Source organism: Dermacentor silvarum, chromosome 9 (genome assembly GCF_013339745.2).
Source record: "Dermacentor silvarum isolate Dsil-2018 chromosome 9, BIME_Dsil_1.4, whole genome shotgun sequence".
NCBI lineage: Eukaryota > Metazoa > Arthropoda > Arachnida > Ixodida > Ixodidae > Dermacentor > Dermacentor silvarum.
Genome location: NC_051162.1, coordinates 17,479,129 through 17,503,827, shown reverse-complemented (window position 1 = coordinate 17,503,827; position 24,699 = coordinate 17,479,129). Strand labels below are relative to the sequence as shown.

At 45.1% G+C, this 24,699-nt stretch overlaps 1 protein-coding gene across 1 annotated transcript in view; it reads right to left on the bottom strand.

The window, feature by feature from the left end:
* Positions 1-24,331, bottom strand: part of LOC119463461 (probable cytochrome P450 301a1, mitochondrial) — a 129,338-nt gene extending 105,007 nt beyond the window's left edge. Inside the window, exon 1 of the mRNA XM_049655222.1 lies at positions 24,118-24,331. Within this exon, the coding sequence (XP_049511179.1) occupies positions 24,118-24,310 (193 nt within the window). The 5' untranslated portion in view covers positions 24,311-24,331. The remainder of the gene's footprint in view (positions 1-24,117) is intronic.
* Between the last annotated feature and the right edge of the window lie 368 nt (positions 24,332-24,699).

Genomic DNA, 24,699 nt, shown 5'->3' with positions numbered 1-24,699 from the left:
AAAACTGGTTGTTTTTCCAAGATCAAATTAACGATCTCGTTGCACAGCTTATTCCGACAATCTTACTTGGCCCTAATAGCAATAGGCCATGGTTCACGAATGCACTTAAAACTAGACCACTAATAAAGAAACCTCTGTTCCACTCCGCTAAAGACCAAGTCTTAGCACCTGGAAAATATTTTATGAAACACCACGCGCCTACTTGGAAGCTATTCCCAACAGAAGCACTCAATTTGTCATTTGGACTTACCTCGCATGCTAAGCAATAAAACGAACATTTTTACTCTTGATAAATCCCCGTTTATCTCCTCCTGTCAAAATTTCGAATGATTATGAAACTTGGTTCGACCTTGACTGCGAAACTATGCTCAACAATGCCGTTTTGTTTGTTTTACCACCGACCTACCGCAATGATCGACAAACCGAAACTATCCTCACTAGTAGGTGTATAATGAAATCACCTTAAAGCTTTTAAAAACGCACATCGTATCTTCGTGATGTATCTAGCTTTGCTGTTTTCACATTTACTATCAGGCACCATATCGGACGTATGGAAAATGTGCAAGGACATTCCAGTTTAGAAGTCAGGTAACCGTGAACCACCCTTAAACCATCGTCCAATTTCTTTAACTAGTGTCCCATGACAAAATCATGGAACATGTCATGTACTCGCACGTAATGAATTTCCTAGAGAGCAATAACTTTTTACATTAACCTAGCTGGGTTTGAGCAAAGGTCTGTCATGTAACACTCACTTGGCTACCTCGCTTCATGACCTACATTCAAACATTGATAGTAAGACCCATATACGACATTTCTTGATTCGGCAAAGTACCTTGATAAAGTGGCCTATCAATGCTTAATATAAACCTTTCGCAGTTAAACTTACAGTGTACCCTGATATCTGATGTAGGTCTCTTCTTGTACGTAATGTACAGGGTCGTCCACTCTTAGTACGAACACGGCGCCGCGTGGCCGCGCTCTGCGGAGCGCCATGCACACATGGCGCGGCCGCGCATCGAAGCTAAGCGGCGCAGGCGCACAGGGGCTTGGAGGCGGTGCTTCGTGTCGTCTGCTAAAGTGCGCGAGCGCGCTTTGCTTTACAAGACAACAGGCGGCACAAACACGGCTCGCTCGCGCGCTTTAGCAGACGACACGCAGCCCCGCCTCCAAGTCCCTGTGCGCTTGCGCTGCTTAGCTTCGATGCGCGGCCGCGCCATGTGCGCTGGCGCTCCGCGGAGCGCGGTCACGCGGCGCCGTGTTCGTACTAAGAGTGGACGACCCTGTACATAAACCGTCATCACTGCATGTCACCACTCAGATTCCAATGTCTTATGCCACTACGTTGTCTACCAGTCTATTACTGATATAATATTTACCACATTTAGGTGCAGAAGTACCAAACAGCCATTAAGACTGGTGTGATCGCTGGTTGATGGCCCTAAACTGTATTCAATGTCTTCAATATATTTAATGTCTGTTTCCTGTATTCGCAATCGTGCCCACTTTCCGTAAGAAAATACTACCATCCCAATCGATACCGTGGACTAATTCAAGTATCTAGGCGTTACTATCCTGCGTGATCTACACCGGTGCTCGTATGTGGCTAGCATTACATCATTTGCCAATTGAACCTCAACATGTAAAATTACTAGCAAATAAGGCACTGGTTAGGCCAAAACTCGAGTATCAATCATTCCCATATTGAATGTCACCACAATTACCTCACCAACGCTCTAGAAACCATACATAATCACATCACAAGGTTCATTCATTCCACATATCAGCTCGACATCATTAAAAGGAGAATAAGGATTAGACACGCTACTGCATGTCCGCCGTGTTTATCATTATTTCACAAGTTCCACACCTGTTCACTTGAGCATGAGCCTTACATTCTACGACATTCACGGATATCATCGCGCACCAGCCATCCTCTGAATGTTGCTTGCCCTGGTGCACGTATTGTTGCCTTCTCGTCATTTTTTCATCGCACAGCAGCAGAGTGGAACGGCCTTCCCTATCACATCATTGCCATGAAGACTTTCTCTGCCTTCATGCACGAAAAAGCATGCGTTTTGTAAATAAGATTGTGCACAACCTGTCATCCAACTTCTTGTATGTGCCCCTTGTGTGATACCTCGTAAGGGCTGTTTAAGGGAAAACATGAAAGCTATAAAAATAAAATGACTATACAATAAAATCTCGGTTGTACTAACGTGGGTTTTAACAATATTTCAGAATGCCGAACTTTCAGAAAATCAACGACAGTTTTTCTCTGCATTCTATGTAGAAATGTTTCAGTTAAACAAATTTGTGAACAGCGTGTATTTCAGTTGACCAAACTTATGAGTGAAACCGGGCAAATTTTCGAAATCAGTTGAACGAAGTTTTGCGCTCTGAGCTATCAGGTCTTGAAATTGTTTCCAGTGTTCGTCTCGAAGAAAAAGAGTGCGACGAGGAAGATGCAATGGCAGAGGCAGATTCAAATCCGGCAACCCTAGCCGAGGCTACAGGATGCCGTGTCTCAGCAGCAAGTTGTGCCAGAGGAAGTGCACGAAAGCATATACTCTCTGGACAGCTTTGTTACTTTCTTGCACTTTGAGAGCACCAGTTTTTTTTTTCTAAATGAAAATATTAACTCCATAAATTGCATTTCCCACTTGACTCAATGTCTGCTGTGCTCTATGTTGTTGGATTTTCTAGTGAATATTCAGTATAGTTAAGTTTAGGTTGGGCTAACTATTTCCTTGGATCCCTTGAAGTTCACTCAAGTGAGAGTTCACTGTATCGCCTCTGATCGTGGGAGTACCAGTCTCCCACAATGCTGGAAAAGGACGTTGACGCTTTATTGACTGACGTTGGCGCTGTAAAATTCTCCGGAATATCGTCATTTTGTCAACCGTTATCTTGCTTTGGTCAATGTAGATCTTTCTATGGTACTGCTTTCGGAAATACTTCAGTGAACTACACTGCTCGTATACAAGTACATTGAGTCTCTCCATGCAGGAAACAGGCTGCAGAATTTAGTCATAAATGCGACCATTAAATGCGTTCACCTCGCCATCTGCGTCAGCACTGTGAAGTTGAGGTTTCAAACAATTACGCTCTTCTGATGAATAAAAAATAAATGTCGCTCTTTCACCATGCGGAGCTACAGTAGGAGAGCTGTGGAGAAGAACGTAATAGTATGTTCGAAACTTCAACTGTACAGCGCTGACGCAGATTGAGGGGCAGCTCCGTTTGCCAGAAAACTGCTGCTGTGAAGGGTTCCTTGCACCTCTTCGCCTCCCTTGCACAATCATCCGGCATGTTTCACAATACAAAATATTTAGTTCGTCAAAAAAAAAAAGAAAATCGGGTTTTATCGTGTGGGACTCGGATTGGAAAAGCGAGAACGAGTCTTAAAAAGATAAACAAAATAACTGGTCATACACCTGTGAATTTCAACATTATAGCAGATATGTCTCCTTCATAAGCTGAGAAATCCAGCAGACTAAGTGAGAAATAGCATACCTAGTGAAACATGCTAGAATATTATTACTGGATATTATCACTGTGCATTGGAAACATCATTGAATTTATAGTTACAGTCACGCTGTGAAAAGGCACGACATATTGTCACAGTAAAAATGATCCGCGCGGAACCACTCGCCACTCATAGCGGTTGGCCGGTTCGTTTCCCGAAAACGAACAGTGTGCTACGCATTTCTGGGCTGCCTCACCGAAGGTGTGGTGGTACAAGCACAGGCCTCGTGGTGACCACGTGGGGCGCCCACGAGACGATGAGCGGTGGCGTGATGCGGTATGTTAGCGGCGAGCGGAAAATGTCGCTATCTGCGTGGATAACGCACGCATCTCGTTATGGAATTCGTCGATGCTACATTACAGTTAATGTTGAAAACGAGTACAAAGGCTAACTACATGGGCGAGATTCTTCCATTGAGAAAACGCCAGGACAACCGACGATCAAAGTGGAGTCGATGTGCCCGAGCTGGGAAAGCTTATCCAGGGATACGTCGGTGGCACAAGCGGAAAGCATTCAGGTGAAAGATGGCAGGTGCTGAAAGAAGCGCTTTTTGCGAAGAAGGTCCTAATCGCAAGGTGCGCAATATGATGGAAAGTTCGGCGTGTTGGTACAGTAACGTATTTTTTTTGGAGCAGGAAAGGACAATGACGTAGAGGAGATATACAGTCTATATATCGTAGACGACATATATATATATATATATATATATATATATATATATATATATCTTGTCTACGTCTTCTTTCTTTGCGCTGCAACCAAAATATATTTCCAAGATGCGGTCCTCAACTTGCGCAGCTATCGCGAGTATCATGGCAGAGAAAACATGGTCAATCGATTTTGTCTGCGATTAAATCCGGGCCGCCGCGAACTGGTTCTTGACCTGATCCAGCCAGAGCTGAAGGTTCGCGCCCCAGTACTTCGTAAGATGAACGGTCAGAAAAGACACTTCGCGCATCGTTTTATTGCTGAATGGTTCGGTCTCACACTGCTTCGTGTAGCGGCCATAGTCCTTCGTAACCACTCTTGGTAACCACTTTTATTCGATAGCAATTATAGGGACACCTGACGCGCATTTCTGCAGTCGCCGTGATAATGAAGTCCAAGGGCGATAACACCGTCGCCGCGCGCCGTATGGTGTATCCGCAAGCGATAGCGCGCGAGGGGAGCCGACGATCGCGGCTCAATCTGGCGCCCGCAAGAGGGGGAGGCTGAAAGAAAACGTGCCGTCTTCCGTTGCGCTAAAGGTCGGGGGGGGGGCGATGGGAGAGAGGGGAGGGCGCGTTCTCCTACAGCAACTGCGTATTTGGCGAATGCGCGCATGGGAAACCGACCATCGCGGCGCAATGTCGCGCGCGCAGGGAGGGAAACGGGAACGCAGACCGGGAGGCGCGAGGGGGGGGCGGGGAGTGCGGCGTTTACTCGGGCACCAACTGCGTACTTTCTTTGGCGCTGAGCCGTGCTCCCTCAGGGGCTGCAGACGATAGTGTCAACCTTTCCATTTCCACACGAACCACTTACACTGCGTACTTTGCACGACGGTGCGTGGTCGCGTGTGCCTCATCTTGAAAGCGATCAGCAGGCGGCTCATACCTTTGTGCGTGTGGTGTTCTCGGAGCTCAGTTTGCCTTCAAGCGATATACAGCCCGAAGGTCACTTTGCTAGCTGCTGCTGCCGCGCTTCCCGGCGCCAGCATTTTGACAGCGAGTGCCCGCGGTCATCGAGTGTGATGTGCTCATGTTTGCCCGAGTGCGCTGACACCATGCTTGTTAATTTAGTTAGTAAGCAAATAGTTCCAAGGTTATACGGCCGATAAAACTACTATCCTTACTTCGTATAGCTGTCTACTAATTTGCTATTGCAATCGATACTTCGCCTTCCCGCTGAAACTGCGTGTTTTTGTAGGCACATGACGTGGAGTAACAGACTCGGTATACCGCAACACTTCTGATGTTTGCGCAAAGACGGCCGAAGGTCGGCCAGCGAAATGTGCTCTCCAGCAAGGTGCCTCTGGGGAACATTCGGCGATGCCACGCATATTCTGGTTACGCGCGGTGCTGAGCACCAACCTCCTGGCGCGCGAATTCCGTGGTCGTTTGCCTTTGTCTTAGGCTCTATCTGTTGCGGTGTCGTCAGCTGCACTCTAAAAGAAGTACCGAAACAGATGTCTCATATGGGCGTGAGGTTTTCTTTGCGCTGTAAAATGTTGACGTGTATAACGCCGTGCCACCAGTGCCAGTAGCTTGGTTGGTTTGGCCCTGGTGGTTGAATCTGGGGCGCGATCTTGTACGCGTTCCAAAATGGAACGGAGGCGTTCCGTTCCATCGAGCCGCACACGATTGGTCAATTTGAACGTCGCGGTTGAAATTGGCCAATCGTGTTCGGCTCGATGGAACGGAACGCCTCCGTTCCATTTTGGAACGCGTAGAAGATCGCGCCCCAGGTGACAGACAGACAGACAGACAGACAGACAGACAGACAGACAGACAGACAGACAGACAGACAGACAGACAGACAGACAGACAGACAGACAGACAGACAGACAGACAGACAGACAGACAGACAGACAGACAGACAGACAGACAGACAGACAGACAGACGGACGGACGGACGGACGGACGGACAGACGGACGGACGGACAAAGTTTTTAGCGTTGGTAGCCCAAGAAAGACTATCGTCTTTAATAGCCAGCCATCGTGGAGAGTGGTGTAATATATTACCGCGTCTCTAGTACGATAAGGAGGATGCCGCGAAGGACACATATAGACAATTAAAGAAACTACAACGAAGAAAAGAAGGTTGCTGGCGTCGTATTGAAAGATCGTCCTGGATCGTGCCTATTTTTATGTCCATTGCAGGACAAATGCCTCTCCCAGCGATCTTCAATTGCCAGTCTCGCACTAGATAATTCCAACTTGCACCTGCTAGCTCTCAGTTAGCAGGTGCATGTTGGAATCCAGATAGCAGTGCAATGGCCTGCCGAGCTCCATTCTTTCTCCTAGTGTCAACTAGAATATCGGCTATCCTTGTTTGCTCTTTTGTTGCGTTTGTTGATCCAAAGCGCTCTCTTAACGTTACGTATAACGTTTTCATTCCATGGCACTTTGCACAGTCAGCTTGTTCTCGAGCTTCTTTTGTTAACCTCAACATTTCTACCCCATGTGTTAGCACCAGTAGAATGCAATGATTGTACACTTTTCTTTTTAACAACAGTGATAATCTCCCAGTCAGGATTTAGTAATGCCTGCCATATGTACTCAAATACGTTTATTATTCTGTAAATGTCCTTTTCATGATTAAACTCCCCGGTGAGTAACACTTTCTCGGTTTAATGTCCTTAATCATTTCTTGCAATTCATCTCCAGTGTTGCTGAACAGGACAATGTGTCATCTACAAACCAAAAGTTGTCAAGATATTCGCCACTGATCCTCACTCATGAGCCTTAAAATTTCCTCTACGCATGGAGTGAATGGCATTGGATTGTCTCTTTGCCTGACCCTTCTTATAGGTAATTTTCCAGTTTTGTTGTGCAGGAACAAGGTAGCTATAGAATCTTTAGATATTTTCAAAGATATTCATGTATGCCTCCTGTGCTCCTTGATTACGCAGTGCTTCCATATAGTGCCTTACATTGCCAGAAAAGGGCAGTACAGGCACCATCACAATTTCTTTATTGTTTGAATTTTTACAAGTTCAACAGAATTGGCACGTAGGGAAACAAGTGAGTCAACATTTCGACAGTTGGGCTTGTCTACAACATGGCAGCAAGTTGAGCTGTAGCCCTGGTGAAGACAAGTCCGCTTGTCAAAAAGGCATTATGTCTCAAACACTTGGGCAGTATAAGCACAATTTCCGAACCAACAAAGTGAAATTTAAAGTGTGTTCTTTTGCAGAACGACCACGAACATGGAGATCTTTAGGGATGATTCTGCGGAAGAAATCCTCAGCCAATATTCCGAAGGCCAGTCTGCCTTCGAGACAGTCTGCCTTCTCCGCAGACTGTCTCTACGGCCTTTTCACTCAACACACCCACCTCTTCCCTCGAAAAGACACCAAAAAGAAAACGCAAGAAAGACAGCACAGACAGACTTCTTGAAAACATTAACAATGAGCTACACATACCTATGTCGAACAATGAACACTTTTTATTATCACTAAAGCACCAGTTGGATAAGGTGCCAGATAATATTTTAGGATTGTGCAAGATCCATATACTAGACATTTTAAACCACTACGAAGCTGGAATTGTACCCACGAACTTGGTGCCATTAAAGCCTCCTCAAGGAGAGAAGACTATCTAGGCTGCAAATGTTGTGTTGATTTATTTTTGCTTGTTGCCTGTGTTATTTATTTGGTGCATTTAAATAAAGGCTCCCTGTATTATGGATCAACCTGCATTTGTATGTGAACTAAAGGAAAATGTAGTTTCGCCCGAAAGGTGAAGCATCAATTGCGATAGCAAATTAGTATAGAGATATTCGGAGTAGGGATAGTACTTTTATCGGCAAACAAGCCGATAAAACGGCACAAGCACAAGCAAACACAAGCAAACATAAGTAGATCATACAAAATGACCACAGACGACTCAAAACGCTGGCAGCAAGCGAAAGGTTCGTGCGGTCTATCGCTTCAACGGAAACAGCGGCGAATGGACAGCACGTACAAAGGTCAGAGTCGTGCGGAGATCGCTTTTAAGAGACGGTGCGGGCGACCGCCACAGTCGGGCAAAGTACAAGCCCCCTCCCTCCCGCGCTGCCTTCCCGCTTTCTTGCTTTCGCGTGGGAGATTGAGTGGCCAGTTCCCCTTGCGCACGGTGGCAACATAAGCATTTGGTGGCGCAGCACAGCGTCACCCCGCCTCCCTCCCTCCCTCCCATACCCCCACGGCCTTTCGCGCGACGGGAGTCGCATTTGCTTTCCGCTGTGCGTTCGCTCTCCAAGATAGTGCACATATGGCGCGCGGCGACGATTTTATTGCCCTTGGACTTTATACGGAACCTGATGGCGACGCCGCCTGCAGAAATCCAGTTGAAGTATCCATATAATTGCTATCGCACTAAAACTACTGCAGCTGCATGGCAGTGGTGAAAATTCACAACTTTCACAGATGGTGGTGCTTTGTGATCGACGTGGTGATGAGCTTCGGTAGAATATGCGACCGTTGCATTTTCAGGCACAGAAGTCTGAGCTACTTTTCTATCAATGCCTTTCAAAAGTAGAAGTGTGGGATAGTCAAGGAAAAGATCTTTGCGAACTTAATTGCCAGAACACTACAAAAAATGGATTGAGACAGAAAGCTGCACATGGCTGGTTTATATGCAAGGCACTTTATCAGATTCCATTTCTAGCGAAACATGACAGGTAGCTGCGCTTGCATTGTTTACAATTGTATGCATTTAAATATTTAAAACTCGGGTCCATTCATCAATCAGTCCATTTATTTTGTCCCACAGAGATAGGAGCGCCGAATAAAAGCTGCCATTTGGCAGCCTGATGAGCCCGCTGGCCCCATTACAAGGGTTCACAGCAGCAGAGACAAAATTAGAAATCACATCAAATATAAACACTGTAGAGATCACACTGTTTAAGTAACAAGGTAGCAAATATAATAATACAAAAAGTATCTATACTATCAAATTATGCTCTCGAATTTACAACATTGAAGTGTAACTTGCTTGAAGCACATGAAAAAAATATTATTTAACAGAATAAATTATTGAGATGACACAACATGTAGCACAAGCACTGCATTCAGGAGTTGAAAACTTGCAGTTGGTACCATCCATATTTCGCCTCTCTTTGTCTTGTAATCTTTTTTTCTTCTAAACAATAAAGCGCTGTCAAATTTAAATCGCGAATTTAATCTATAGTGGTACAACTTGTGGAATGTAATGACACAAGCATTGATATATAAATCTGCTGTTTGTCCCAAAAAGGGTCCTAATGTTTATAGCACGTGATCTCACGCCCATTCACCAAGGTACTGGTCTGAACATACAGGAGGCCACCTTGTCGTGGCAACCTGCAGCACTGTTGAACATCATTGCCGACAGGCGGCAACAGGGGGAACAAGAGGAATGGCATGTGCATGAGAATAAATGCTTGGGCTAGGGTCTTTATTAAGCGACATGTCTGTTGGTGCCAAAATCTCCCAGTCATCGCTCTTCCAAGTTTTAACCTCAATGGCATCCGTGGAGCAGCTAAGCAAGAACCATGGCGTTGTCAGGGCCAGCATCATGAAAACAATTACGCTCCTGACTGAAGAATTGCAGCCTTTGTTCCCAATGCCTCCCAGTTGGACTCATGTTAGCTGGCTTATTCAGAAGAACATGGAGCTCGTCAGCCTTGACAAGGAAACGTTCGACTACGCTTACAAAGAAGAACTTGTGGCAGCGGCCGAATACAACCGAAAGGCATACGGTGTCCAGAGCATTGTTCTTTGAGAGCTTGCAAAGCAATCGACGGCAACGAGTGCCCCAAGTCTGGACTTTACCGAATGCCGACAGTCACTACATCTTGCATCTCAGCAGAAAATGAGGTTAGCGACTCTTCACCTGCAACGTGAATGCAACGTCCAGTTCAGGGAATGGTGGAACTCAAAGAAGGTTCAACACCTACGAGTGCTTTGTCATTAACTTGCAGCACGACTCCTCTTCCCGACTGCGATCCTTCTGCGACCTGGCGTCTCGATGTCATTGGAATTAACCCATCTACAGTGTAAAATGGCAAGGCTCATGCAGAACTTATAATATTTGAAGACAGCATCACAAAGTTTGATGGACGCTACCAGGCACCGCTGATGATACAAGCTCCAGGGACACCTTGAGGCAGTGAAACTCGAAGATTAGTCGAGCGCCGTTTGCAAGCCCAACTCAATAAATTTTCACAAGTCTCAGCTCCTGAAGCACTAAGACACGGCAGTCTGAGCGTATTTTAACAAAGAGCACGCAGGGCAAGTTGAAAAAGTGCTACTATATGCCGCATCATGCAGTTGTCCGTCGAGATGCTGTCACGACAAAGCTGCTTTGCACGCGCTTGTTCATCCCTGCTCGAACGATATCATGTTCAAGAGTATAAAGCCAGGCATTGACATAGTGCAGCTGCTACTCGTCTTCCTATGTCACCCAGTCGTTCCAATTGCGGATATCAAAGAGTGCAGATGCTTATTTGCCCGGAAGTTTACAACATGCTGCGATTTCTCTAGATTGACCGGTTGTCCTGATATGGTGACCCATCTCCACCTGTGGTGACGAGGATGACGTGGGTCCCATTCCGAGCCTCATCCAGTCCTTTTTTGCTAGCAGCTACCATTCGCCATCACCTAGCGGTTTGTCAATAACGATATCCGGAAACTGGCTTTGCTGGAAAAAGCCTTTCGTGTAGACGACCTCATCGTGGAACTTCCGAATGTGAATAAAGCTGCAACAGTGTACAGTGAAATGCGCAAAATGTTCTCTGAAGCAAGCACAGAACTATGTAAGTGCACCTCCAATTCAGATGCTTTGTGCAAATGCTTTCTGTGCGACAAGGTTGCTGTTAAAGAAGAAACTGGAGATTCCCGAAATCGCATACCTTGGGAATGGGAAAGTGACCAGATTACCCTGACTGCACACGAAGCATCCGACTTCGCAGCGAACAAGCCTTTTAACAAGTGCATCGTGCTTCAGACATTAGCAAGGATGTACAATCCTTTGGAGTATTCAACGCCAATTACACTTGTCGCAAAGCTGCTTTTTCAAGACTTGTAGAAGAGGAAACACGCATGATATGATGCCCTTCAGCAAGAACAAACAGGCTGAAGCAGTTGGCCTACTGAATTGAGCAGCATAAACGCCTGCGGCATCGTCAGTGCGAAGGTCAAAAGGAAGTTCATTGCAGATAGAGCTCCCTGATGGGGAGGCTGGTGGGGGCACTCATGACATTGACAAAATATGCATTCACACGTTCACTTGGGCGCAGCAGTCTCAACACCGAAGCCCTCTCTAATGTTTGCTGTGAAGTCGTAGCGGTCATAAGCACGACCTCTTATATGGACACAAACCCGGATAAACTGACATGGTGCTTGTGCACGATAACAGCACACGTCCGCTACTATGGAAGCTGGGCAGAGTTCTATCAGTGCTTACAGGAAAGGACGGTATTGTGCACCATACGGAGTCAAGAACTTGCAGGGGAAGAGCGTGGGTTCTGGCTCGGTGCCAGCGCAATCGCTCGCTACTGCCTGAAAAGCGATGCTGACCTGTTGCCTAAGCAACCCACATTCGGTGGGGTGGAATGTATTGAAAATAGACAACAGCCCAAGGATAAAACAGCGGTACGATCGAACCTTAATTGGGGAGGCTTGACCCAGTCCACCACAGTTAACACCGCTAATGTTCCAGGCCATGCCGCTTTCAATGGTACGGAGATACGGCACTTGAGGATTAAGTTCCGTTTTCCACAGCCCGAACAACCCTTTCGGCGCAAGGTGAGTGCAGATTCATCATAGTTTGGTGAAATATGAGTGGGTACCCAAAAGTAACTGAATTGTTTTTCAAAAGCTATGTAGTTATTTATATTTCAAACAACAACCTTACCACCTTCAAAATACTCTCCATTACACTTACTACATTTGTCCAATCTGAGATTCCATTTTTTGAAACATTTTTCAAACTCGTCTGTTTTGATGGTTGATAGCTCCCTTTCTTGTTTTTTTTCTTCACCTCTTCTGCGCCGTGAAATCACAGTCCTTTCATGTTTTTCTTCATTCTAGGAAACAAAAAATGTCGCACGGAGCTAGGTCAGGTGTTAAGGGAGTCATGTTACTTGAGCTTTTTATTTAGAAGTACTGAAGAGATTGCATAACAGTGTGCAACAGAAAAGGCCTCATTTGTGGAAGTCGGGGAACAGTGTTTTCAACGACGACAATGCACCAGCTCACGCAGCCATCTCAGTGCGGCAATTTTGGCAAAAAATAGCACGACTCCCTTGCCACATGCCGCCTACTCAACTGACCTTGCTCTGTGCGACTGTCTTTTTTTTTGTCCTCTTGTGAAAGCAGAACATGAAAGGACCGCAATTTCACGATGTAGAAGAGATGAAGGGGAAAAAAAGGAGCTGTCAACCATCAAAACAGACCAGTTTGAAAAATGTTTCGAAAAATGGAATCTCACATTGGACGAATGTAATAAGTGTAATGGAGAGTACTTTGAAGGTGGTAAGGTTGTTTTGTGAAAAGTAAATAACTACATAGCTTTTTAAAAACAATTCCGGTTACTTTCGGGTACCCCCTCATACAACAGGGTTCGCCTCTCGACGAAAATGGCGCAGCAGTAGCATCAATGCATTGCACGTTCAAACCACAGCATCTTGCCAAGACACACGCCCCGCAGCGCTGTTGAAGTACTGCAGATATATATCTCTCACATATCGTGCCATGCAGGCAAAGTTATGGGCCTTGGTGCGGGCCACCTGCGTGGGTGGCTGTACAACTAACTGCCGCCACTGGCCACTCTGCCGTTGACCCTGTGGGCTTACAGAGTCGGCATTGCCGGGCCCACAGTAAAAGTCATCACTCCCTGTGCGGGCATCCATCAGGAAGTTGTGTAGCACGCACAGTGCCTTCACTGTCTCCTCTGTGTTTTCAGGACATTCTCCCATTGCTCTCTCCAGAATTCTCGAGCGGGTCACCAGGATGCCAAATGCATTCTCGACGCACCTTCTGCGTGATGTAAAAAAATGCTTGTGGTAAATCATGAGCTTTCAGTTCTTACAAAAGCAGCATAGTAAGCATTTCAACTTGCCTGGCTCTGCTCAGGCGGTAGTTGAATATTCTCTTGCGAGCCTCCAATCCTCGCCCAGGGTACGGCCTCATAAAATCAGTTCTGAACTGGAAGGCCTCATCGCCAATGAAAACGCAAGGAACCGGCAGGGCTGTATTCGGCAGTGGCAGGTCCCGGGGAAGCTGTAGCTTTCCTTCGTCAAGTAGTCTCCCAAATGTGGACTGCTCCAGCACTCCCCCGTCACTCTGTTTGCCATAGGCACCCACGTCCACAACAACAAACTTGTAATTGCTGTCAGCCACAGCAAGAAGGACAATGGAGTAAGTGCCCTGCAATAAACAAGTAACCACGAGAGTGTACCGAACTACTGTCGTGGAGAGAGGTGCGCAAGAATATATTTACGAAGCAAGTAGCAGCATAACACACCAACGAGTGTAGGATCGGCGCATGCGCGCCCACGAACCACCCCTGTATTCTCATCATCCAAGCACTGAGCTAAGCCGCTGCGTGCCGCAAATCTGAGCTGTCGGTTTCTGCAGTGAGGAGCTACAAGTCTCGGGTATTGTGTGAGTGGAATGTGCATAAGGATGTAGAAGCTTCCACGAAGGAAAAATGAGCGGCAAGGTTAGTGGAAGACCATCTCAGAGCTTTGAAAAACCTGAGGCAGGACCAACTAAAGTACTTCTCCGTCAAAGATGATAAACAAGCACATTTTTATTATTGCGATAGCAATTATATGGACACTTCAACCGGATTTCTGCCGTCGCTGTGAGGTTCCGTATAAAGTCCAAAGGCGATAAAATCGTCGCCGCGCGCCATATCCGCGAGCGAAAGTGCGCGGGGGATACGCGCTATCACGGAGAGCGTACGCACAGCGGAAAGCAAACATTTGAAATGTTTGATTTAACTTTTCTGGCACTTCTTGCCGATTTCTACATTCACATCTTATCTGACCTTTATTTAAAGAATTCCTTATGCACTGCAAGCTGGTTCCTTTCCTGTTGTGTTCACTGTGTTATTATTCAAGACAGAATATGAATACTTCTACATGAGTTCCACGAGTTTTCTCATCACAACCCAACTGACCTGAAGCATTGCTTCAAGTTAACTGTTGCATATTGCAAAATTATACACACCTTGTAGTTAAAGTACATCCAGATTTCCCAGGGCACTTGATATGTACATGTTTGCCGTCGACAGCTCCAAGGCCGTTTGGAAACTGCCAGGTGTGCCTGAACCCCTCAGCGACATGTAGCCAAGTGGCAGTATTGGGTTTCTGTATGTTAAAAAAACAATTTAGAGCATGAAGCAGCTTTTACAGTGAAGGGTAGTACTTTGTCAGTGCACTGCAAGCTTAGAAACACCATTTTAAGATTCACCATGCATGCCAGGTGACCGATTGCAACTACAGTCGAACCCAGATAGATTGAATCCACATAAGGAATTATGTGTATATTGAACAGCTGAAAAATCTCCCAGTATAAAAGTTTTCTTCTACATATCGAATTACCTAATATAAAACTTTTTTGGGGATCCCCTTCAGATTCAGTATATTGGGGCTCGACTGTATATTCTAAACACAAACACAATACAGAATGCCCCTGTGGGCATTTTGCACAAGTCAACATTGCAATTCCTTCAAGCTACAACTGCTGGTGAGTGCGCTGTATGGCCCAACTTGGCACCATGCTAAACTTGATGAAATGAACAGATGGTCATTTAGCCCATAATTGCAGGAGATGTGGTTCTGTTATTCTGCTTAGCTCATAACGATTCTTGGCACGAGAAGAACGCGAACGCCAAGGGAGATTTTTTTATCTTCTAAGATTAGGAAGCACAGTGACCTTTGTATTAAAGCTCATTCACACTGGCGACTGATAGGGGTCGCGAAGCGACCAGTCGCAAATGGTCGCTTTTCTCGAAAAGCGACCATTTTGGGCCAGTCGCTCGCTGCTCAATTTTTCAGTCACGCAACCGTGGTCGCAAAGCTGCTTAACCAATCGGCGCCGCGCTGAAAGTGATGTTATGGGTTTTTATCCAGCTTTGTCCATGCCACCATATGCAGACTACAGGCCGGTAACTGGTGCCTTGTCTTGTGATGTTGGGACGCAGCAGTTGCAGCAACGTGTCGAATGTATGCGGTCGCATTCGCTGGAAGCTAAACAGCTGGAAAAGAAAGCACAACACAAACCCTTTTTCCAGCTGCCATTCGTTAGATGAGCACGCCACCCAAAGGTGAACAGCAGGTGAACAGCTTCGCGTTAATATTATGTACCGAATCCCACGCAATGCAAATTACAAATGACAACTTACTCTCGATAATAGTCGTCATGTGCACAAAGTTCGGGCAGGAGGCGGCTTGCGTGGCCGGCCACTTCATGCGAGCGGAGGCATGGGCGCACCTACCAGCATCGCGTTTTTTCGGAGGCTTCCTCGCTGCCACAGCTGACACCATGGCACAGCACATCAGCACAGGGACGCCTTTCTGTTCGCTCGAATCAAAATCTGTGGCTGTTGCCGGAATTCGAAACCAATTTACACAGTGCCAGTGAAGTGCGTGTGAACTGCGTAGATTCCTAGAGTTCTCGCTGAAAACGATAATCTCCGGGATTGCGACTTGCGGGTCGCGTTCAGCTGGGCTTGCCAGTGTGAACATCGGTCGTATTTTGGTCGCGAATCGCAAATGGTCGCGCGACCTCCTCAAGTCACCGGTGTGATTGAGCCTTTAGTGTACCGTCGCTCACAATCCTGACTGAAAAGAAGTGTTCAGACATAGAAATCTGATTTTGATTGCATGTGCCCATGACAGGGAAAAAAGTGGTTTTGCGGTATCTTGTGCTGGTGCATGCACTTCGTACGAACCGTGCGGGTTTTCGTACATAATAAAGTCAGTTGATAGTTCAGCATCGTCCTGTGCACTTCTTGTTTCTGTGTATGAGTCTAGTTCGCTGTTTAATTCCTTGCTCAATATGTACCAATTCGCCCAGCACTTAGCCTTGCATAAAGATTGTAAAGTGAAAGGGACAACTAGTTCACATAATAAAAGGTGTGCTGAGCACTTTGGCAAAAGCACAGCTTGCACTATTTTGAGGCGTACGACCATGAGGTCGAATTGTCTTTTTCTTAAATGCAACTAGAGCTTGAACATTGGAAGCAATTGCCTGTAACAAATTTAACAGGTATACCAACCGACATGTATAGCGGCTGCAGTCTGCTCCAAAGTGCTCTGCATGTGACTCGGACAGCCAGTCGTGCCGTTGATATGCCCACTCGGAATGAAAGGGCTATATCCTGCATGACGTCACCAGATGATAGGTACCTGCAACAGGGGTGAGAATGGCAGGTTTGAAAGCTTGTTGCAGACAATATCAAAATTGTTTGTTACTGGTTAAGAACAACATATAAAATAAGCCTTTTAAAAATGCTCATAATTCTTGACCAGTGGTATCCTGGCTCCTTTTCAATATCACAGTCTCTTTAATAACAGCTTGACACGTGCATATATTGCAGTGTTGTACTGAATGCGAGCCAGTTCCTGTTGGTAGAGGCCACTCTTGCTCTTTCAGGTGCTCATGCATACAGTTGCCAGTTTTAGCCCACTGGAATTCAACGGACTTTAAAAACCAGCCCCTCTGTTCCCTGGATCCTAATCTGAAGTTCCGCCTTCCACATGGCTTACCACGACGGGAGGTAACTCTCATTTGTCGCCTAAGACTTGGAGTAGCATTCACCAACGCGTACTCCTACCTGATGGGAATGGCCACAAGTCCAGATTGTGAAACTTGCGGGTGCAAAGAGACGATAGCACATCTTCGGTGGGAATGTCGTCGTTTTAGTGCACAAAGGAAAGTCCTCAGAACCACGCTCGACAATATAGACAGCCGTACCCTTCCGGAAGCCAGAATTCTTGGTCCCTAGTCCCAGCCGACGTCGGAACGAACTGCTTTAAAAGCGCTAGTACGCTTTTTGAAAGAAACAGGACTTCATGAAAAACTATAGATTTGTGCGGACAGATGAGTTTGTTTGTTCTTTTTTTGTTCTTTTATTGCGATAGCAATTATATGGACACTTCAACCGGATTTCTGCCGTCGCCGTCGTCGTCGCCGTCGCCGTGAGGTTCCGTATAGATAAAATCTTCGCTGCGCGCCGTATGCCCCAGAGGCAGCGTGCGGGGACGCGCGCTATCACGGAGAGCGAACGCACTCAATCTCCCACGCGCAAGCAAGGAAGCGGAAAGCCAGCGCCGGAGGGAGCAGGGGGGGGGGGGGGGCACTTCTCTGCCAACAACCGCGCTCGTCGCTCGTCCGCACAGTCTCTTTCTCTCCCACGCGCAAGCAAGGAAGCGGGAAGCCAGCGCCGGAAGGAGCGGGGGGGGGGGGGGGGGGCGGACTTCTACGCTGCCAACAACCGCGCTCGTCGTTCGTTCGACCGCACCGTCTCTTATCTCCACACGGCTCTGACCTTTATGCGCCGTCCATTCGCCGCTCAGTTTCCGTTGAAGCGATAGACCGCACGTACCTTCGCCCGCTGCTGCGGCGTATATATGCGCTTGCTGCCAGCGTTTTGACAGTCGTTGTCTGCAGTCATTCAGTGTGATCTATTCATGTTTGTTTGTGCGCGCTCACACCACGCTTGTTCAATCAGTTAGTAATAGTCGGGCCACATTTTCCAACGCACGCTACACATGCAATGCTGCCCGGGTCGGCAGTGCAGCGCTACAGGTGTGTCCCTTCGCACGCGCTGCCCACGGGAAGCGCTTCTCATCAACACCACCGTTTCACACGCGCCTTCTCGTGGTCATCGAGTCTCTCTTCATGTCGGTCTACTTGCGCCGCAGCACACCTGCTTACTTAATCAGCTCATGTTTACTACAATTCATACTGCTATCAAAGCTGCTCACCTTACTTCGTATGATATTGCTGTGTTGCTATCGCATTCATCGCTTCGCCATTAGGGCGAAACTGTGACATTTTTTTAATATTCTCTTGTTTTCTAATCTTTTCTGTCCTTACCCCATCCCCCCGTGCAGACTAGCCAACCGGACACTTAACCTGGTTAACCTCTCTGCCTTTCGCCTCTTATTTTCCTTCCTTCCTTCCTTCCTTGTCCCATGGATGCATTGTGACATGTCAAGGGAATTTTATAAACTACAAAAACAGTACATTTTACAAACTTGGAATGTTTCTTTTCACAATCTGGTCTCTTTTAATCCTTTGTGATACACTGCTGCACAACCTTGACGCCTAAAATCTAGTTGGCTCTAATGACACCATGCAAACATTCCGGAAATGATGGCTTTATTGTGTCAGTTTCTGTCTTTATTCCCAGTCAGTGTCCATCTTGCCCCCGTTAGTGTGTGCTGCACATAGCGTAATAACAATGAATGTGCACCAACTAGCCCAATTCATCACTTTGTTGCTTCATACAATTGTGTCACGCAACCAAAGGGATGACATGCATGCACGCCTGTCCTTACTGCTTCTGTCCTGTTCTGCACAACACAGAATTTTTCTTATTAGTATATTTTGTATGATTTGCTCTCAATCTGTCCTTCATTATAATTCCTCTCAGCATGCTCCTTAGGTTTGTTTTATAAGCAGGAGTATGACGTAATAGATATGTTCGTTGAGAGTAGTGCCTTGTCCTGTCACATATCAGTGCCGTCCTGTTTGCAGTACAACTTATTACTCATAGCCACCAACTAACAGTCAACATATACTGTTTTTATTTTTGTTTCATTGTATTACATGCAAATAGAGGCCCTAATAATCCAACTGAATCAACACTGCAGTGGTTGAAAGTGACATAAAACTTTGAGTATACAATGCAACACCTTACACAAATGTGGTATACATTACCTTAGTGTCATGGCCAGTCGCTCAGCAGGGCATATCGGCTCTCTGATGACATGCTTCCTCTCAAGGTCTTCGCGCAAGAGGCTTAGAAGGAAGTCAAATTGATGTGGCGTCATACGGTAGTACTTTATACAGTACGTCTCCGTTACGCATTCTTTGCATCTGAGGAAAAGATATGCGCATTAATTCCGTTTCTCTTTAGAGATTGCAGCAAGTTGTCTTAAGAAACAGCACAGTATTTCAAGTGATTTCTTTAGCTAGGGAGGTGCAGTGCAACTACGTGGAAATGGAAATACGTTTTTTAGACATACACAGCACGGAACTTTACGAGGTCTGTTGCACGAAAAGAAAAATTTTGTAAATTTTGGAATGAGGTTTTCTACTTAGGTCATCAATTTATTTTACAAATATTCAAAAAAATTTCAAAAAACACTACAGTGTTTAACTTTAACTTAGAAGCAAATCAAGATATAAACATATTAAATACATGTGAAGAGATATCTGAAATGGGCAAAGGTGATGTATTATACACCACTCTCAAATTTTCCACTAATTTGTAGGCCTTTTGAAAAACCCTCATAAGCATTGCAAGAACCTTGCGTAAACTGTACACAGCTTACAGAGCTCCGATATCTGTTTTCGGTGCAGCTTTACGGATTCGTAAACTTCGTGTTTTACCTTTTTTTTAGACTTGCCAATTTGTGGGAATGTTTCTTAGTATGAGGCCCTACATCAAAATTGTGCTTTCTGTAACTTCACCTTCAAACGCAACTTCAGTAGTATCGGTCCAACGGTTGTTTGACGACAGCATTTCTGCATGTTAAATGTATCTTGGTACGGAAATCCAAGTTGGTGCAGTGCTAGCATTCTTAATGTCAAGGTAACATCCTCGATAGTAAAGTTACACTTGTCAGGCATGTAGCAATGACGGCAATTAACTATTCCATCAGTATCGCGTTGCCTAAATTATTGATTATCTGTAACTGTAATGCCGAAAAATGCGGTTGCCTAATCCTGCTTTTACGGTTACAATAACTGAAGAGAACGCTACTCACCGTCGTAAAATACTCGCTTTCGGTGTGCCGTTCTCTCCATGACGGTCGCACCCACCACTTTCGCTTCTCTCTCCGTTTCTTCTGAATCAGAAGAACCTTCATTTTAAGTAGGAGCAGTCTTCTGCGGCGGTCGAGGTGGAGCATTGCGGGAATACGCACAGCACGCTGAACACAAGACCAACACAACTCGCGAAACAACAGGGTTTCCGCTAGTTTTCGCGCGCTGCGAGTAGACTACAGTTGCCGGTACCTTTATGTGAATTCGTCCAACTTTAGGACATAGTTATGTTGGACTCACAAACTATTCTTTATTGTGGATAACCATGGCAAAACGGATCATCGTTCACAAAAAGAAGCCATCCATATTGTTTTCAACTAGCAAAACAACCGTGTATCAGTCTTGTTTCTGACGTCAATACGATGAGCACCAAAATTGGTCAAGCAACAATGAAAGATTGACAATGTGGGCGGAGCATCAGCGAACGACGCGCCGCACGCTCGTTCGCATCACGTGTCCCGAATCGTCGCATGCGGCAAGTCGTACTGCGGCGCGTCGTACGACGGATCGCACGCAAAATCGCATCGTGTGTCTAGCGCTTTACTCTAACTGTTGATCAGTGCTTGTCGCCACTGCGTTTCTGACTTTACAATGAAATAATTGTTTCAACTTTAGTCTTACTGCCGCTTCTTTGCTTAGTTTTATGATTTTTGTCCTTCGTGAGAGATGTTTATGAATTGAGAACGTACGTACGGTTCTACAATGACGATATTTTCAACGGACATTTCTTACTTACTGAATTACAGTAAACGCGTCAATCGGTCTTGTATTGCGCACCGTTTCGTTTAAAATCAAAGCACCTGCAAGGCTTTCAGGGGACCTAAAGCTGAGCTTCTATACAAGCCAATACGGTAATGACGTGCTTGTGAGGCTTTTTTTACTTATCTTTCTTTTACTTCATTGTCAGTGTTGCGGAGCTAGCTTTATTGAATTGAAGGTATTCACATCCGGGCACAACTTCACCGCTTGTCTGCTACTTAAATACCAATATGCCACTGAATTTTTACCATTTATCTGTGGAACTATGTGCTTACTATTAGGCTAAAAGCATCGCACTCGTGCGTGCATTATACGTTCTGCGTGATAAGCGGCGAGATGCAAAACAGTCGGTGCAGTAAAAAAATACACGAGCTGTTACGCAATTGAATTTGCATAAACTACCTCTGGCATATCGCACAGACCAATTGGGTTTTGGATCGAAATGCCAAACCTAAAGATTTATCAGAGACTCATTTAATTAGGCTAGGGTCGCACGCATACTTTTCTGATTACAAAGCCAGTCGCCTCTTTGAAAATTTGGCGCGTGCGTCATGTGCTATTTTCTCGTCTCCTTTCCTCGTGACAGGGCATGCGTTCAGGCACAAGCATTGGGACAGTACGTGCGTGTTCACCCGTTGCCATTACATGAGACAACCAGGAATGGAATTCTTCAGTGTCAGACATTCAGGACAGCCAAACATATCACTGAGCTTTGCATACCTAACGGCGCATAGCCGTGTGCGGCCATGCTAGTTTTTCCCCTGACTCCTAGGCGAGAGCTTGATTTGATTTGATTTATTGATTGTCATTTACACACACACACACGCGCGCACGTACAGAGGAGTGGTGAGTGGAGGTGGATGAGAAGAAAAAGCCGCACAGACGCGGCTTGAGGGAACCTCACTCTCGTAGATACAATATGGCTGCGTAGGGTAAACATCAAGCACCATATATATTATATTTATATAGTGGCCATAAAGCATTGCAGTTATACAATATATAAAAAATCAAATATTTCCACAAGTAATAACAATGCAAACAGACTGCGACATTGAAATAATTAAATTATATGCACTTGGTAACATAGATTTAAAAAGAACATAACATACATTTTAAACATTCATCAAGTAATAGACAGCGCCAGAATATACACAGGACCAAACGACGAGTAACGAGACAGACACAGGGCGCACTAACAACTGAAGGTTTATTCACAAAAAGCGCAGAATATGTATACTGGCTGAACATGAATAAATTTAAACATTCAGAAACGCGTTCTAAAGAGGTGAAAGCAATAGAGTTTTAAATTCTGACAGTGATAAATGCTGTAAATTTTAGCCTGCTCTATCACGAATTCAGTAACCTTGGAAGGTTATTAGAAAGCATTTGACAACCGTAGTTAGTTCTAGAGCGCGGGAACTTGTACACTTCAGGTGTACGAGTTGAATAACGGTAAGAATTGACGGATAGTTTTGAAAGTTCTACAAGTAAGGTATTGTTACGTTTGGTAATAAATTATTATTCGCGTAATAGTCTGCAGTTATAGATGTTATAGGCTGTAGCAATGTTGTATTTCTCAAACAGGTTTTCAGTATGGGCGGCATACGGTACATTAGCGATGAGACGTAGTTTCTTCTACATACGAATTAATTTAGTCAAGTTACACTGAGTCGTGGTGCCCCAAATAAGGTGCCCATAATATATGTGAGACACAAATAAAGCATTATAAATTAATAATTTTACAGAGACAGGTAAAGTATATCTGTAGCGATTTAAAACGCCTGTTATGCGGCTAAGTTCTTGGAGTACAAAGCTTACAGGGTGATCCTATGTAATTGTACACTAACACCTTTGTGAAGAGCAAGTACACTTGTGAAGTTTACCCCTAACACCTTTGCAGAAAGAGCAAGTTCTATATTTGTAGATCTATACGCTAATGTTAGGTCTGAAGGAAGGCTCATGCCTTTGGTATGAAAAACTGCAGCTTTTGTTTTCACCGTATTTACTTTTAAACAGTTCTCTGTGGACCAATAGGCTAGACTGCACAAGAAGTCATTTGCCATAGTAATTAAATTGGTGCAAGAACAGGACGAGATGAAAGTGGTGTCGGTGCTTTGCGTTGGCAAGAAGAAACTTTCACCTTCTCCATCACCAGAAAAGCATAAGGAATACTGATTTGTCGCGCAGATTTACACTGCGTATATATTTCTATATTGTGCCTACTACGCGATGGCTATAGTGATTGTAATACAACTTTTTGTTGTACATTGCGATTCCTGAACAAAATTCAGCTTAAACAAGTTGATGATGATTTGTTGAGGTTCCTGTTTAACCATTTACTATAGCGATGTAGTAAGGCAGTAACAATGTAGTGAAGCGATGTGTTAAAGTGATAAATTATACAGATGTAATGTGCCGGGACTTGAACATCACACACTGGTTCGCATTACCCCGGTCCAACACGAGTCGGAATTCAGGTATTCTTTGTCTATATAATTACTCTATAGTACATATTGCAATTTGTGAATCGAAAGCAGTTATATGACCAGCACACCCACTTGAAACGAATTTCGAAACTACACCACCAGGTTTGAAAAAAGGTGCTGGTAAACATGCGGTAACAATGCCATGTTTTTCCGCTTACTTCGTTAACAAAAGGCCTTTTATGCATTCAAGCTAACAAACAATCGGAACAAGAATGCGTTTCGCTTTCACTCAGCAAACGCATATCTAGAAACTGGCCTCCCCAAAATTCGTTTCGAGTGGATTTGACTTGCGAACTCATTGTCTACAGTTCGTAAACTTCAATATGTACCTTTAGCTTCAACATGCACAATTAGCTTAAAAGTAATTACTGACATTTTCTTGATTTATCATGCAAATAATATCAGCCCTTTAGAGAAATCCAACTCAAGAATCGGAATTGAGCTGCATAAAACGCGGGCTCTTTAGACAAATTGGTAAGGATAAAAAAGAATATTTATGCAGAATAATTAAATCAAATCAACATTGCCGCTGTTAAATGCTTTATAGATTTCGGTTTATCATAATAACAGTGACAATAAAAAATTTACTAAAAGACACAACTGACTTTACTCACCAAGAATAGGGAAATATATCCATGAGCTTCCCACAACTGGAAAAGCTGGAATCCTTGGAACATCGCTGAAGGGTTTGGCGAATGTCAGCCGATCGGCACAGCTGAGTGCAGTGACGCTGAAACGCAGTTTAGAAACTTGGAAAGAAGGTAATTTTCTCTGCTTTGTTCTCCTGCACGCTTTAGCGACCAACATCCTGACCCGTTCTGCGCTTGAGCCCAGGCGGTCACAAGTGCCGTCGCATTCGCGCAGAGTGGCAGGCAGGTGTGTTTTTCCAGACGAGATGAACGTCAGTAGTGGCGTGAGGCCATTCACTTTTCATAACACATGAAGAGGACATGGATCCACGGATGTCGCTGCCCCACTGCTGCTGCTCGCTTTTTTGCTCCAAACTGGTGTCATTCTGGAAGTTAATTCGAAGTGGATACGCCTGACAAACTCACCAGCGATAATTCCTTCGAGTATATTGCAATATGTGGTGTAAAGTAATTAAATAAGATGTTAATTAGTAAATTTCTCGTAATTATTCGAATATGTGCTTCGATATTTCGTGCAAGTAATGTCCGCCTCTCCGCACTATCCAG